The 17,042-nt window shown below is 38.1% G+C and overlaps 2 protein-coding genes across 2 annotated transcripts; one reads left to right on the top strand and one right to left on the bottom strand.

Annotated features, from left to right (window-relative positions):
• Positions 1 to 1,102: 1,102 nt before the first annotated feature.
• On the bottom strand, positions 1,103 to 3,528 carry LOC136259336 (zinc finger MYM-type protein 1-like). The gene is made up of 2 exons (XM_066052831.1): positions 1,202 to 3,528; positions 1,103 to 1,124 (listed from the first exon to the last, which is right to left on the bottom strand). The coding sequence occupies exons 1-2, from the start codon at positions 3,526 to 3,528 to the stop codon at positions 1,103 to 1,105; spliced, it is 2,349 nt and encodes a 782-aa protein (XP_065908903.1).
• An 11,994-nt stretch (positions 3,529 to 15,522) lies between these two features.
• On the top strand, positions 15,523 to 16,553 carry LOC136258000 (hydralysin-like). The gene has a single exon (XM_066051300.1). It carries the CDS (start codon positions 15,672 to 15,674, stop codon positions 16,407 to 16,409), a length of 738 nt encoding a protein of 245 aa, XP_065907372.1. The 5' UTR covers positions 15,523 to 15,671; the 3' UTR covers positions 16,410 to 16,553.
• The last annotated feature ends 489 nt before the right edge of the window (positions 16,554 to 17,042 follow it).

Below are 17,042 nucleotides of genomic sequence, written 5' to 3'. Positions count from 1 at the left end.
GGAAGCTACAGCCTTACTAATCATAAACGCTAAAACATTGGTTGCCTTCGCTACCTTGTACTGACCACACCTTGTCAGACCTGGTTGTATAGCACAGGGCGCTTACTATCACGTGGCAGTGCCGTAAAATCACCTGGCACCTGCAACAGATCAGAACAAATAACCTGTTCAAATAAGACGTTATTCCATACCGTCATTAAAATGCCTAAGCATTGAACTCAAAATTTCCAATGGGTGACTTGGGTGTTCTCGCTAACATTTAATCGTTTCACAAACTACAGCTGTCAGATTACCAGCCAGCCTCCATTTCGCGCGTTCCCTTGCTGCACTACGATGAGGGCACGATCATATCTTCTATATTGATCACACATACATCCAACACGGTTTACACCAGAAATTTAAAACTCTTCGTGATGTCTCAGCCCCCGGCGTGCGGTTTACGATCACGCGATCTTCATCATTCTATTTATTGCCTTACGTGGTGCACATCGTGGTTCTGGAATCTGTACAGGACAACAGAGACGTCAAACCATCAATGCATAGTCAGAGTTAATTATTGCAAATAGCATCAAATGACTGAGTACATATAAAATTACATGATTGGCTACAAAAGTTATATTAAATGCAAACAGCACAGCTGTTATACTGAAAGTGATGATGTTCTATTAATTACAAAGAAAAGTTGTGCATGTATTAAGTGGGTAGACAGTAATAGTGTCATCAGTACAAGTTTTACGACAATTTTATTTTTCTGTTTTTATCTTTCCCAGCAAACTTCTGGATAACTTCATCCATTGAAATATTTGCTGACAGGTCCCGTTCGATGGACAAGATAGCCAAGTTATTCAACCGCTCCTCAGACATTGTGGATCGCAAGAAGCTCTTAGTACGCTTAAGGCATGAAAATGACCTTTCACACTCTGCAGTGCTTACCACTATAGTGAGAGAAATTTGAAGAAGTTTAACCAGGGTAGGGAATGCAACCTTTAACGGATAGATTTCTTTGAGTACATCACTAATGGAGGTGAGGTCTTTTTCATCTAATGTATGTTTAGCTACTAAACATTCTGCTGTGAGCAAATCTTTACTAAGATTATATCCTTCAATTAAAGGTGCCAGGTGGTCTATATCAAGAAAATGTACTGACTCTGGACTGCAACACTGGATTGCTTTCATCAGTGCCAGATTGTTACCCTCAAACCTTTTGTGGAGCTCAGACATCATGGCATCAATAACTGGATAATATAAGGAAATCTTATACTCTTCATGACTCTCTACTGGCTGTCTTGATCCTACAGATTGCAGGATAACACCATGTTCAAGCCGTTTTGGCAATCGCTGGCTACGTTGGGGCCGACTATTTAGTGGGGAAACTTCAATGTTAAGTGAGGAAGCCACATCACTGACATATTTATACAACTTCCTCCACTCTCCATCACTTCTAAACTGTTGAAGAGTTTTCATGGTTCCCTCTACCAATTCAGCTGCTTTGGCCATGTCAGTTTGTGAACTCTGGAGCTGATCAGATAGTTGTTTTGTGAGAAACAGCAATCGACTGAATGTGACAAGAGTTGTCAGGAATTTAAAGCAATGTACTTGGAGCAAAATTCCTTTGGCTTCAACTACTTTTACTTTGTCGTCACTATCAACTACTTTCTGCAGTGTTGCAAGGATAGCCCGAAATGTACTACAGACTGCATCAACAGCAAGAAACCTACAGGCCCAACGAGTATCTGACAACTTTTGTAATTGACGAGGTGGTTTGTTGGGATATAAATGATGTTGCTGCTCTATGTACAATGTATGTACCTTATTTGTGGACATGAAAACATACAATGTTTCCATTAAGGCAAAAAATTCTGAGGCCTCTGATACTATTTTAGTGGTGTCCACTAAAACCAAGTTCAAACAATGTGCATAACAGTGCACATAAACAGCCTGGGGAGCCACTTGCTTGATACGCTGTTGTACACCTGTGCAACACCCACTCATGACAGATGCCCCATCATAACCTTGAGAAACTATGGCACTTGTATCTAATTTATGTTCATTTAAGGTGCTTATTATGTGAGCAGCTAGACTTTCTGCATTCTGACACCTTGCTTCAACGTATGTTAGGAACCGTTCATGTACTGTTGCAGACCCTAGATCAACATACCTTAAAATAATGGCCAATTGTTCAACTTTGCTGCAGTCTCTCGCTTCATCTGCTAATATCGAATACATACCAGCCTTCTTGACATCTGCACAAATTTTGGCTTGGACTATGTCACCCATACAGCCTAATATCTCATTCTGAATCATGGGTGATGTATATTTTGCAGATTTTGTTATAGCCATTCTTTTCCGTACTACTGGATCATGTTTTGCTATCAATTCAAACATTTCTAGAAAGTTTCCCCTATTTGAAGATTCTATCCCTTCCCTATGACCACGAATTGAGATGTTTTGCCTGCTACAGAGCAACAGTACTTCTGCTATGGTTTTTATGTAATGTTTGTTTTCTTGAATAACAACATCCCAGGAATTGTCTACCTGGTTGGGAAGCAAAGTGCCACGCTTGGAATTAATTTTGTACTGTTCCCATGCCACCATAGCTTCTTTGTGGCTAAGGCTATTTGAGTGACCAACAAGAGCTCCCTTTTTACCAGTAGCATGCTTCCAGTCTTTAAACCCAGATAAAGTAAATACTTGTTCAGGTCTACTCTTACCCATAGCACTCTGTACACCAAGCAACCGACAAGGGTAGCAATAGCAAGCATCTGTCTCTACTGAATACTCTAGCCATTCATACTGTTTATACCAGGCTGCATTAAAGCACCTTGGTACTTTTGAAATCATAGTCAAGGGATACTTTGTTTTAACAGGCTGAACTGGAGGAAAGGCTATTGTTCCAGCAATATCTTTTGGCAAGCATGAAGAAAACTCAAGTGTAGTTGTACAGGCCAAGGATGAAGCACTACATACTTCAGTTGTGGAGCCAGTTGCAGCTGTGCTGGAGGTATCATTATTGGGCCCACGGTAATCCCCAAACAACTGAGACGTGCTACTAGTGGCTGTGCCTATGGAGAAAGATTTGTCCAATGCTGCGCTACTACATGTAATTGCATGATGTGATTGTGGCACTTTCATACTCATGCCATCAACCTCATCAGGACCTGGTGAGAATTGAGGTGAGAACCTAGTTGCAAAGCTGGTTTCTTCATCATCATCTGAACTATACACCATAACAGGTGTACAACAAGGGCTAGGGCTTTTAGACGTTTTCACCAAAGCAGCATAAATCTCATCATCAATCCCATCATCATTATAAAACTCACCTTCAACTTTGGGATCCTCCCTCAAGTTGATTAGCTGATACTGTTCTGACTCTTGATTAGTAACTTTGCTTGTATCCTCACTGATATCGATTATTAGTTGAGACTCTTCTTTGGAGGAAGGCTCAGGATCTTCTGTGGCTTTTGCCTGCTTCGCAGTGCACTTTTGCTTGACAAAATTAAACAATGATAGCTGCTTCACAGCACTCATATTAATCGCTAGACGAACAGCTGGAATTCTGAAAATACTGTCACAACGAGGCCTATGCTCCACGATCGATGTCAACACGTGTTTAATTATATCACGTGTAACAGCGAAATTACCTGCCTGCAAATACAGAAGGAAAACCCTTGGGAAAACCCCTAAAATAACCCTCGGGACGAGCGCTGGACACAACCTCGGACACAACTTGCAATACGTGTGAAATCTCAAAGATCTATTTAAAAGTTAGTGTACTTCGTGTGTGTATTCTAGAACAGTCTTTTGGTGTACGGCGAGTCCGGTGTTCTTAAGCTCACGTGCTTAATAACTGGAAAAGCTGATGGTAGGGCAGAATATCTTGATGCCCGGGCTTGCCCGGGTCTGGCTACGCCACCGCGCCTTGTCCACATCATAATCGGATGAATCAAGGACTATCGCAGGTTTAGTTGATGGTCTGTCTTCGAGGATACAGTTTATTTGCTCGTAAAACTTACAAAGCTTTCGTTTGTTTCCCGTTTCATTTAAGTTATCTTTTGTCTTTTTGTAATCTTTCTTGAGCTTTTTGACTCGTTCTCGGCACTGCATTCCCGTTCTTTGGTAACCACATGAAGTGAGCTCTGCTGCAATCTTGTCGTAAATGGTGATGTTTCTGATACAACCTTCCAGCGAAGCTTGCACACTCTCTTCCCCCCACAACTCCAACAATTTTGTCGTTTCATCGTCTTGCCATACCGCCATTTCGATATCACTATCACTTCAAGCGCCACGTTGTGCCTCACGTGAACCAGAGCTGACACGATTTACTCGGATATGACCCTACATTGTGAAGCGAGTCGAGTCAACAACAGATAGGTCGACTCGTCTCTTGTTTACACTTACACTTTAAAGTAAGTAGTTTCGTGGTAGCCCTGCTCAACCCGTGTAGCAATGGCAGTGTAAACGCAGTATAAGAACTTGGCTAATGTGTAAACCACTACAATTAGTTTTTGAAAATCAAAGAGGAAGGCATAAGGATGAATTAGGCTAATTTAAGGGCCATTCAGATCTCATACCTGGCTAAAATAAAAGGACATTTACAACACATTAACACCACAGAGCTGTACAGCCACATATACAGCCATCCACAGGCTGTCCAGAGTTCCAATAGGGCCCCACACCGATTGCCACTGTGCTTGAGAGAAGCAGCCAGCAAAAGCAGACTACACAAGTCGTAAGTTTGATAATGAAATTATTCGGTCATGTAGCTTTACTTTCTTGGTGGTGAAAAATCAAATCTGCTGTCATGGGTGATAAGGCCAGTTTTCCCAGACCCAGTCACATATTTCAAAATGTAGCTACACTGTAATAAGATGCATAACTTGGTAGCAATTAATTAAAGAACACAGTAAATTAGAGACAATGTGTCTTTTGTTAATAATCCTGCAAGAAGACTATACGTGACAGCCTCAATTGTACGGACACAAAATGTCGACATTAAAAATTTGATAAATGCAGATATAAAGCTTTCAGACTCAGATGGCAGCTTGTAATCTAAGAGCCTGGTTAATGTGTAAATCACAGCCTTAAAAATTAAAGAGGAAGGCATAGGGATCAATTAGGCCAAGGTATGGGCCATTCAAGTATCACAACTGGCTAAAATTAAAGGACATTTACATCATAGGTCTATTATTCAATACCAATGAGCTGTACAGCCACATATACACCCATCCACAGGCTGGCCAGAGCTCCATTAGGGCCCACACCACTTGTACAGATCGCCATGCACTGTGCTTGAGAAAAGCAGCCAACAAAAGCAGATAACTCAAGTCTAGTTAACTTTGATAATGAAATTAGCTTTATGCTCTTGGCGAAACATCAAATCTTTTATCGTGGGAAACAAGACCAGTTTTCCCAGACCCAGTCAAATATTTCAAAATGTAGCTACACTGTAATAAGATGCATGACTTGGTAGCAATTAAATTACATGACCAATAATGTGTCTTCAATTAATAATCCTGCAAGAAGACTACACATGACAGCTGCAGCCTCAATTTGTAGGAACACAAGGTGTCGACATTAGAATGCAGATATACAAATCCCAGACTCAGATAACAGCTTGTAGTCTAAGAACTTGGCTAATGTGTAAACCACCACAATTAGTTATTACATACTGTATGTTTAGTGTGTGAGGTGTATTTGTTACTGCAAATACTGTCATTAGCGCTAGCTAGACCATCTATTTCCATTAGAATTGTTTTGTTAATACCATAGTAATTTACGCTGCAGAAACATTACATTTGTAACAACTGCTCTTACTGATCAGACATATACATACAAATAACTATTGTATGTGGTAAGTTGCAAGAATGCTACATTGAATCAATTTAGAAGTTAATTTGAATTGCTAGTATATCTGTGTTAAAGAACACTGCTGTGTGTACGTACGTATGGTATGTGTGTGTGTGTGTACATGTGTGTGTGTATGTGTGTAAGTGTGTGCATGTAGTAGTAGTAGTAGTAGTAGTAAGTAGTAGTAGTAGTAGTAGTAGTAGTAGTAGTAGTAGTAGTAGTAGTAGTAGTAGTAGTAGTAGTAGTAGTAGTAGTAGTAGTAGTAGTAGTAGTAGTAGTAGTAGTAGTAGTAGTAGTAGTAGTAGTAGTAGTAGTAGTAGTAGTAGTAGTAGTAGTAGTAGTAGTAGTAGTAGTAGTAGTAGTAGTAGTAGTAGTAGTAGTAGTAGTAGTAGTAGTAGTAGTAGTAGTAGTAGTAGTAGTAGTAGTAGTAGTAGTAGTAGTAGTAGTAGTAGTAGTAGTAGTAGTAGTAGTAGTAGTAGTAGTAGTAGTAGTAGTAGTAGTAGTAGTAGTAGTAGTAGTAGTAGTAGTAGTAGTAGTAGTAGTAGTAGTAGTAGTAGTAGTAGTAGTAGTAGTAGTAGTAGTAGTAGTAGTAGTAGTAGTAGTAGTAGTAGTAGTAGTAGTAGTAGTAGTAGTAGTAGTAGTAGTAGTAGTAGTAGTAGTAGTAGTAGTAGTAGTAGTAGTAGTAGTAGTAGTAGTAGTAGTAGTAGTAGTAGTAGTAGTAGTAGTAGTAGTAGTAGTAGTAGTAGTAGTAGTAGTAGTAGTAGTAGTAGTAGTAGTAGTAGTAGTAGTAGTAGTAGTAAGCTGCTATCTTGGGGACCATAAACATCTTAACATCTTTGAACATTGGCTGTACTTAGGCTTATGCTTGTATTGTCATTGTATTTCTGTACATACTGTACATGTGTGTCAATTCATTTGACTGAAAAGTAGTAGTAGTAGTAGTAGTAGTAGTAGTAGTAGTAAAGATCTTGTGGGATTTTAGTTTGCACTCTGCCAGCAACTACCCTAACAACCGTCCTGATATTGTTTTATTTGACTATTCAGCAAGGAAAATACAGTTTATTGAAACATCATGCCCTGCAGATGTTAATGTGCCATCTAAAGAACACGAGAAGCTACACAAGTACAAGCCATTGGCACACGACTTTCATTTAATGTACAACATGTCTGTTGAACTTGTCCCAGTGGTGCTGGGCTGTACAGGTGTTGTATCTCAGGAGTGTTGCACTTATCTGCTTAGTATCCCAGGCTTTACTAACAGCCTTTTAACCACCCTTCAGAAAGCTGTTATACTTGGAAGTGTACACGTCTTACAGGTTATTAATGTGTAATTTATTGAACATTATCTAATGTATATTTCTTACATGATTATGTTCTTATTTCTGTACAAATGTATGTACATGTGAATCTTTTGATGAAAAGTAGTAGTAGTAGTAGTAGTAGTAGTAGTAGTAGTAGTAGTAGCAGTAGTAGTAGTGGTAGTGGTAGTAGTAGTGTTGCACTGATATGAGATTTTGCAGATACATATTTCAATAACTGATATTGGATAACATTTTAAAGCGAATGAACATAATAGATTCCTGTTAATTTTATGAGAAATGTGATTATAAAGGACTAATTTAATTTGTCTGTAGTGCCAGTGGTACATACAGTTGTAGCTGACAGTATATTTAAGCACTAATAACATCATTGTAATGGTGAAGAATGCAAGTCAATGCATCGTTTGATGCACATGAGCATTTAGTTCTAAATAAATAAATATATATCCGTATCCACTGCCGTTTCCATTTGATGTCGATCTGATACCAATATTCAAGTCTGAAATAATTGATAGGAGCACATTAAAAGTTATTAGTGAGAGTTCTACTAGTACATTACAACAAAGCACATTTGGTGCTTCACTATATAAATGGTCGAGACCATGGTAGTGCAAAATTGTGAAATAAAGCTGTATGTACACAGAGCAGTGTGTTTGGTTACTATACAAATGGCTGTGTCTATGACTAAGCAACCTGTGCACTACACTCAGGTGTGTATGTGCTGAAATATCCTTCTGGGCAGCATTCATACTGCCCTGGTCAGCATTACACACACTGCACACCATACTGTACATACACGCACTATGTACACACTGTGCAAGCATGCACACACACACACACTCACACACACGCACACTCACACATATACACACATGCACACACTGACATGCACACACTGATACAAACACACACACACACTTACGAACTTCATACACACTACATAAACATGTATATTACACACATGATTTCCTTCCTGTCAGTGATACTATTCCAAAAATAGCATATTGCACTACAAGTAGCATGTTTTCATTTGTACAACAACTTATAAATGTTAACAATGACATAATTTAGTGTGGGTAAAAAGAGTTGACTTGGTAACTATCCATCTCTTTAATGACATTGTCAAATTTTAAATCATTACCAAGTACAGAGTAGTACATCTGATAAGGATTTGGCTGTGGATAGTTGGTACTGGTGTGTAAAAGATAATAATTAAGTAATGTATGATGGCACCACTTGATTAATTTTCAGTTTATCTCTGGTGCAAGTTGAAATGAGATCATCTCTAATGTTAATTATTGAAACTAAGGTACTAAGGTACAGCTAAGGTAAAATGAAACTACAAAAACTAATGAATGAAGTAATCAATGAATTAAATAAAGAACAATGAACAATGAATTAATCAAAGATTTAAATAATCAATGAAACTAAGGTACAGCTCATCATTTTTTTTGTGATCCTCCAACTGTGAGGGAAGCACCAGGTGATTGCACATTAAAACCATCCAGAATACAGGCTCACATACCTGCATGTAACAATTATCTAGCAGTAAGGATTCCCTCAACAGTAGCATCTTTGATTGTATCACGCACAGCTTGCTCATAATTAGTGGCACATTTTTGTCCTTTTGAGTCATCTTTTGTCTGATGACATGATGTAGTCCAAGAATGACAGTAACAAAAGATCCTGATCCACTATAGGCAAGGACAGGCTCCTTGGCAGCTCCAAAAGTCTTTCCAGCAGCTAAGGCAGTAACATGACTTCTGTGTCCTTGACAGCAGCCCTAAAAAGTCAACCTAGTAACACTTAGTAAGTTAATGTTTAGTAATTTCAGTCCTTATAGTGGGATGCAATAACAGTAAAATGTTGAAAGCATAATTATAGCATCAAACACCTACACAATTTCTTATTATTAATGGATATATTATTTAATGTACATAAATCTTGCCAGAAAGGATTGTGTCAAAGAGTCATGATTAAGTACAGCAGAAATAGCTGTATAATGACTTGTTAGCTAGCTACGTATATGTTGGGTGTAAGTAAGCAAGGTAAGATCAGGACACATTATGAAATACAGTATATGCATTAACTTACAAAACTATAGCATTTTATGTATCTTTTATTCCATTACACAGTACAGAGCCACCTCTGACTCAGTTCCACTACAATAGATGCTGAGCTGAAGGCCTGAAGCCATGAATTTTCAACCATCTGCTTTATTCTGTACTTGTAGATGTGCCATCTGACATACTGTCTGAAACTAGTATAGTCGACTGGGCCTGTGAACACAAGTGTAGTTGATGTCTCATAACATTTTATGCCATTATGCTTTGGGAAGCAAGTGATTTAATAATGGGTTAAGTTACAGAGTGTAAATATTCTATCCTAGTACTGAAATATGGCCTGCTGTGTACTGGAATGTAAATTTCATGCTCAGATATGGAGACATCCTGCTTTTTCAGCCATATATATATACAGGTCCCTGTATATAATAGTTATACCAAGTGTGTATATACAAGCAAAGCACAAGTGCCCGTGGTATAACTAATATGTTCTACTTTAGCATGCAGACTTACCTAATTTGCAAAATCTTTTGGTTATTATATAGAAAACCAAGTAAGTTGTGGTTGTGGGATTGAGTTTTACCAAACAGGCTGTGATTGAGGAATTCAATTTTAATACATCAAACAGTAGTTTGATTTTACTTTTGTTTATATAGTAATCTTAAAGACTAGTGTTAATTATGTTTCTTTAATTACTACATTTCCTACTTTTCAAATATACTTCGTGCAGTTAATATAAACATCTATAAGACCTTCTGGTATACAGGCTCTGCCTTTACCAGGTACTTTAATCATAATAACAATCATAATACATTTACAAAAGTACAAAAACAAACTACAGTTGATGTATTTTTAAAATTGAACCCACAATCACAATTTGTTTGGAAAAATGCAATCACAGCTTGCTTGATTCCCTATATGAGAGAAGAGGATAACAGTATAACATCAAAGAAATCTAATAATTTCTGAATAATTATAGTGTTCACTCGTATTAGATGTGCAATGTCTCGAGTTAACGAGATATATTCACTGTCTTAACGAGAAATACGCACTGTTGCATTATCTCGTTAAGGCAGTGTGTAACAAGATATACGCACTGTAGCAGTGCTTATATTATCTCATTAAGGCAGTGTGTAACGATATATACGCACTTGTACCAGTGCTTATTTCTTGTTAAAAAAGTAAAATCAAACTACTGTTTGATGTATTAAAATTGAATCCCACAATCACAGTTTGCTTGGCAAAATTCATCCCACAATCACAGCTTACTTGCATGGTTCTCTATATAAGAGAAGGGTATAGCAACTAAAAAGTTTGCCAATTAGGCAAGTCTGCATGCTAAAGTAGAGCATAATATTAGTTATACCATGGGCACTCGTGCTTTGCCTGTATATACGCACTCACCCTCGGGCCTGCAGCCCTCAAGCTTATGCGTATATATATCAGGCAAAGTACTTGTGCCCGTGGTATATATATATACCACTTTCACACCTCACTTCAAAGGGAAGAGAAGGTGTATAAATGGTATAATAGCACTGTTACCAGTGCTCAGGAATGCATTAACAAGAAATGGAGGTAGTATATATAAGTTATATCCCTCCTAGGAGCAAGTGATAGTCACCACCAATAATCCTGTAGAACCATCTGTGGCCAGGATCAAAGTTTTTGATCGACGAAAATATGCCTTGATCGCTTGACTTTGCCTTAAAAATAGCCTTGATTGCTTGATAATTTAGCATATATTGCTGCAATTCTCGTTTTGTTCGTGAGCTAGATCAGTAATTACTTTCTAGGACATCTTGATCACTTGATTCAGTGCTGTTTTACCTCTTGATCGCTTGAATTAACTTTGATCATGGTCACAGATGGTTCTACAGGACTATTGATAGTGACTACCCCTTGTAGGAGGGATATGACTTGTATATACTACGTCCTATTCTCATTAATGCATTCCAAGCATTCTCAGAAATCATTCGATTTCTTTGATGAAACTGTATGATCTCCTCTGCTTTAATATAGTGACACTTAACAAGATCGATAGTGGGTTTTAGTTTTGTAAAAAGTAAGCCAAAGCATAGATCATGGACTTGGCGAAGAAGATAGTTTGTTGTTTTACTGAATGAAGAAGGTCACAGGTTAGTTTATATTGATCATGTTGCATTCAATAGTCACTTAGCGATGTCCAGACACTGGGCATAGCGCTTAATTGATTTGGCCATTAGAAGGGTACTTGGCCATTAGAAGGGTACTTGACCGTGAAACCTCTGGAACCCTGGAACCACTAGAACCCTGGCCCGAACCTCTGGAGCCCTGGAACCTGTGGAACCCTGGAACCACTAGAACTTTGAACCTCTGGAACCCTGGAACCTCTGGAACCTCTAGAACCCTGGAACCTCTGGAACCCTGGAATCTCAGGAACATCTAGAACCCTGGAACCTCTGGAACCCTGGAACCTCTAGAACCCTGGAACCTCTGGAACTCTACTACATAATACACTTTATAGTAGGCAGTTTAGCAACAGTGAATATACAATGGGTATGGGACCTTGACCCTGAATGCACAAGTCACGCTCATGCATCTTTGATGGACTCAGCATAGTCATGGGGATCATTGTTGCAGATGATGGTGGTAACACTGACATGCTGTGCCAGGATCACAGACCCTATTTTGTTGGTGTAGTCACCCCAAGTGTATGGAGACCCATCACTCTTGACCCATAGGTTAATGGCACTACATCATGTCCACTAATGCTGTGTAGTAGTTGACATCAAGGGGCTGTAATGCTAACTTCTGCAGCAGTATGTCCTTTTGAGTCTTTCTGAAAATACCATAGGGATTAAAAAGTGTTAGGTATTCTTCAGATATACGATGTTTCATGAGCTCAGGTAGAGACAGTAGACCACTAACATTAACACGGATGCTAGTGCCCTGCTATCCATTTCTCCTTGTTTTACTTTTAGTATCTTTTCAGAGACTTTTCTTGATGGAATTCCTGCAAATTTAAGGTGAGATGCGAATTATGTTTCATGTGATCATGGATGGATTTTCTTTAGAATAGATGTGCTCATCCATGAAAATTTTTATTGGCTGGGTCTCCCCATCTCGCTTGGCCTTCTTGAAGTCTCAAATGAGCTCAGGTGTAGCTGGAATAGCTAATTGTAAGGTTCTTAGAGCAGGTGATACTGGATCAAATGGAAAGCAGTGTTGAAGCATAATGTTAGATCTTGTACAGCTTGCCCATCTCTGCGCATATGTGCTAAAGTATATTCCTCATGCTTTTGAGAGAGTTGCTATCTATTCACCTGAGTAGCTTGAATTTGACCAGTGTTGTTGACAATTTTTTGGTATCAGCCATTAATTGCTTTTCATTGCAAAGAATTGATAATCAATTAGATTTAGTTAGCTAATTCTGTCAAGGGGGTGTGCACTGTCACGAAAGGTACTACAGACTGTGGAGCTGAAAGAACAAGGCTTCATTACTGTAAACGGCTAGCTAGTTGTTTGTTCTGGTAACTACCAAACTTAAATTTCTTGGTTGTAGGAATATCCAATCGCAAAAATAACATCAGAAATGGATTCCTATACCCCAAATTAGTCTAAAAAGACCTTTATTAAAATTTTTATCATTGCGCATGCCAGCTAGTAGCCATTTTAGACTTTTGGCTCTACTGAACTTTCCCCGGACTTTAAAAAGTGGCATGGGAGCTCATTTTGCTTAAATACCAGTACCATATTAAACTATCAAACTTTGTTAGCCAGAGGTTGGTCATGAAAAATCACAGTTTTTGACCCTACTAGAGGGAAAAAAAATTTCACTTTAAATATTTTATCCCCCTGTTATGTAAGCTTACTGACTGTGGGGGAACAAATAAATATTTGATCTCCCCTTGTGTAAACTTATTAGCTATGAGAGTGTAACAAAGCCTTCAGTTGAATTGAATTTGATCTTCCCTTGTGTAGCTAAACTTATTGGCCATGGAAAAACAAATATGATCCCCCTTAAATATTTGTTCCCCAATCCCTTGAGCTGGTGGAATATATGCATACACCATATGCATGTACTGTATACGTAGGTAAAGAATACTAGGTGATCATCTATGGAACAATATTGATAGGGGGATCGATTATTTCAGCTGAAATATCTGGACCCCCTTTGAATACGTGCAAATGGTGTTAAAATAAATTTTGTAGGGGATAAAATATTTCAGAGGGGGTTCAAATATATCAAACATTTTGTTCTGGGGGTCCAAATATTTCGATATTAATTGGACCAGGGGAACCAAAATGTGGGGACCAAATTTTTCGTGACAAGCCAATTCCACAAAATCGTTCATCAGCTCACCCCTCCATACAACTACCTAGTCCATCATATTTCTTACCAACATACACAGTATCCTACCAGACAACTTCATCAACATCAGTTTATCATCTCAGTCTTGTCAGCTCCACTGTTATGTATCAGAAACGTTCCTTTCCCAGGAGAAAAGAACACCTTACCTGACAATATTCTTAAAGAGCAATCCACAGAGATTTTCATCAACCACTGCACCTTGTCATTTAAATTAATGATAAACAGCTTTATGCATGCATGTTTTTGTTAATGTTTTTCATTTACTTGAGGGTAAATTATCAGCTATGCTGTTGTTGTGTCCTTTTGATAATGCTAAGGGATTAAAACAACGAACACGCTGATGCTGGAATATATTACAAATCAAAAACTACAAGCATGCACATAAGTACAGGAATATTGGTATATGTACAGGCCAGGCTGTATTTGCAACTAATAAAATAGGACATATCTTTAACAAAGAAACACTGAGTATAATAATGTATCTTGCAGCTTCTGCTTCAGCCTCCATCTTTTGCTACATCAAGAAGCATGCATTTATATATACGCAAATCTACAAAAGTGAATTAATAGTAACCTGTAGCTCCCTGTCTCTTTGTTCTTGTTCTCAACATTTTCTTTCTTGTATGTAAATCATTGACAAGTTAGACTTTGAGAAAATACAGCAAGCCATGATGACAGCACAAGAATCATGATCTTAATATGTGTATGAATATACACATGCTGAGATATGTGGGGTAGAGTAAAACAGTGCTGGTCCATACACTTGACTGTGTCTGCATAACAACAATTACCTGTACTGTAAGTAGGGATGCAGGAATTATGCCTGGGAATAATGATAAGGTAAAATAATTGAGAATTATCCCAGAATTTTGATGCAGTTTTAGAGTCTAATAGGTACAAAAATAAATCATGATTGAGATATTCTAATAGATCAGTCACTTACTCTAATAGAACGATCAGCGCGGAATAGTTCATTCCGTAGTTTAGTCTATCATTCCGTTCCGTTCCTTTCTGTAGAATAGACCCCACCATTATGTTATTGTAACTTTTAAGTTAAGTTGTCATAATTTTACTTTAATTGTAATTTTAGGTTAAGTGTAAGTATAAGGCCACATCGACTTGAATTAATGTTTCTCGGGCGAAAGCTAGGCAAACATAGGGTCGGTAGGTAGGCAAAATAAAAATAAAATATTTTTTTTCCCAGCAATACATCAACGCCATTTCCTTCCACTCACGTGACCAAACACGTTACTTTAAAAGTTAACATAAACATTGTTCCAAGAAATTAAATGGGTCGGTTGGGCCCGAGAAACATGAAATTAAGTTGAAGTGGCCTAAGTAACGTATAGTTTTTGGACAGGAATTATTGCAGTGTATTTTTTTACATAATATTATCGTTTTTTAATTTTTTTTAAAAATAATACTATATATTTTTTTAAAGACAGTTTACAGATAAAAAATACACATGACAACAAATGCTACAATTAAAATCTACTAAACAAACTATATAATCACAACGAATAAAATACAACTACTGGAAAAGGGGAGCAACAAAAAGAAAACTACAGGGAAAGGGGGAAAGTCATCATCACTACCTTGCAGAGCCCAATACCTTAAAATCATTCGAGCATTATTCACCCATAAACAAACAGAGTTGTTGAAGTAGATTTTTTTCTGGCCACTTTAGGTGAAATGCCACTGTAATATAGCTAGTTAGTTTATTCCATTGTACAACCTTTTGTCTGCCACTGCCTTTTACACTGTAAAGTCTTTAAATAAATATCTTGATCATAATCGTTGTACTGGAACCATCGCCACACGTTGCTGTGTCTTGCATTACGTTTGTACACCAAAATGGCGGGTGCGTGGGTTTGCAAGGATTACGTAACCTACACTGTAGATCACGCGCTGAAAACAACTCTTATAAACACGATGACTCAAGCGAACTGCTGTTGTTATTGAAAAAAGTTCTGGCGTTGCTGCAGATGCTAGCTAATTTGTACTGTAGGAAGGTTCTGCTGTACCGTAGACTATATAACAGTTCTGCACCTCAGTAATTCAATCCAACCGGAGATCTGCTGTGGCAGTAAAATGGCTACTGAAAAGAAGAAAGATGCCAATCTTACCACATGGGATGATTTAACAAAAAATGGAATGTCAAGACGTGACCTTATAAAGTTGTACAAAGAACATCTAGGTCGACCTCCACACGCTGTTTACCTTAATGGAGGAATTTGCGAGAAGTATGGTTATTACTGCTATAACATCCCAGGAAAAGTTCGTGTTACTAAAAATTCTTCCTCTTCTCGAGTCCGTAGCAGGATTGCAGAAGAAAAGGCGCTTACCAATGACTCGGACCAGTCAGCAACATTTTCATTGACGTTAGAAGCAACTCATGAAAAGTCGGCTAGTGTTTCAGTCACTGAAACATCTTCGATTTCATTTGAACAGAAAATTAGCATCGGTTCTGCTGAATTGGGCATTGGAGCAGAGTATACCTTCAAGTTTGGAATTGAAAATTCCGTTGGCTCTACATCCTCAACTTCGGATACTTACTCAATGAAAGATAACGTAAGCATTACATTGAAACCAAAGTCTTCTGTAGTCGTGAGGCTTGAATTCAAATGGCTGGAAGAAGATGCTGACTTTGAAATTCCGATCACAGTTGAAGGATACACTGGGGGCCACTATCCAGAACCATTGAAAGGTCAGGAACATTGTTTTCCTCGGTTGTCTGATTGGAAAACATTGACGTCATATATACGTGGAAGCTTGATTTATGCTTACAATATTCAGGGTGGAATTACTGTTCAGGATTCATCACACTGATTCATCACTATTGTGTCTAAACTGAACTGTAGCCTATTATGCGTAGCCCTGTGTTTATTATTGTTTTGTCTATATACTGTACCAGTATATAGTTAACTATCTAATTGTACTAACTGATTTATACATCTGTTCGTAGTGGTTCAAGACAAATGTACAGGAAATAAATAAGGGGCCTAGACACAGGCTGGGGTACCAAGGAGCTTTAAGGCAGCTGGAGCCCTGGCAATTAAGACACACACACACACACACACACAAGAAAGAAAACACACACAAATACATCAATCAATAGTTGTATTAATTAGTTTAACGATCCCACAGTTCTGAAGAGTGAGCATTGAAAATTCTGTATGAGCAAGATATTGCAATTCTGACAGCTTGATCATTGACAAACAATGGCTTAATAGCTCTGGATGGTAACTTGCATGCATGACATGATTATGTTGGTCAGTGTCGCAAGCGTAAAGTGCCCTAAGCAACCAATCTCAATTGCAAAAAGTTGGGCATACAGGCCAGTAGGGCTGGGCGGTATTGGAGTTTCGCTTCACGATATATCGTGCAGAAATATATCACGATATTACTATTTATCGCGGTTATTAAAGATGACTGCTATATTAGAGTAGCTGACTGCTTTAT

This window comes from Dysidea avara, chromosome 6 (assembly GCF_963678975.1).
Source record: "Dysidea avara chromosome 6, odDysAvar1.4, whole genome shotgun sequence".
NCBI classification, from domain to species: domain Eukaryota; kingdom Metazoa; phylum Porifera; class Demospongiae; order Dictyoceratida; family Dysideidae; genus Dysidea; species Dysidea avara.
The sequence above is the reverse complement of the archived record's forward strand: the minus strand, read 5'-3'. Positions and strand labels throughout refer to the sequence as shown.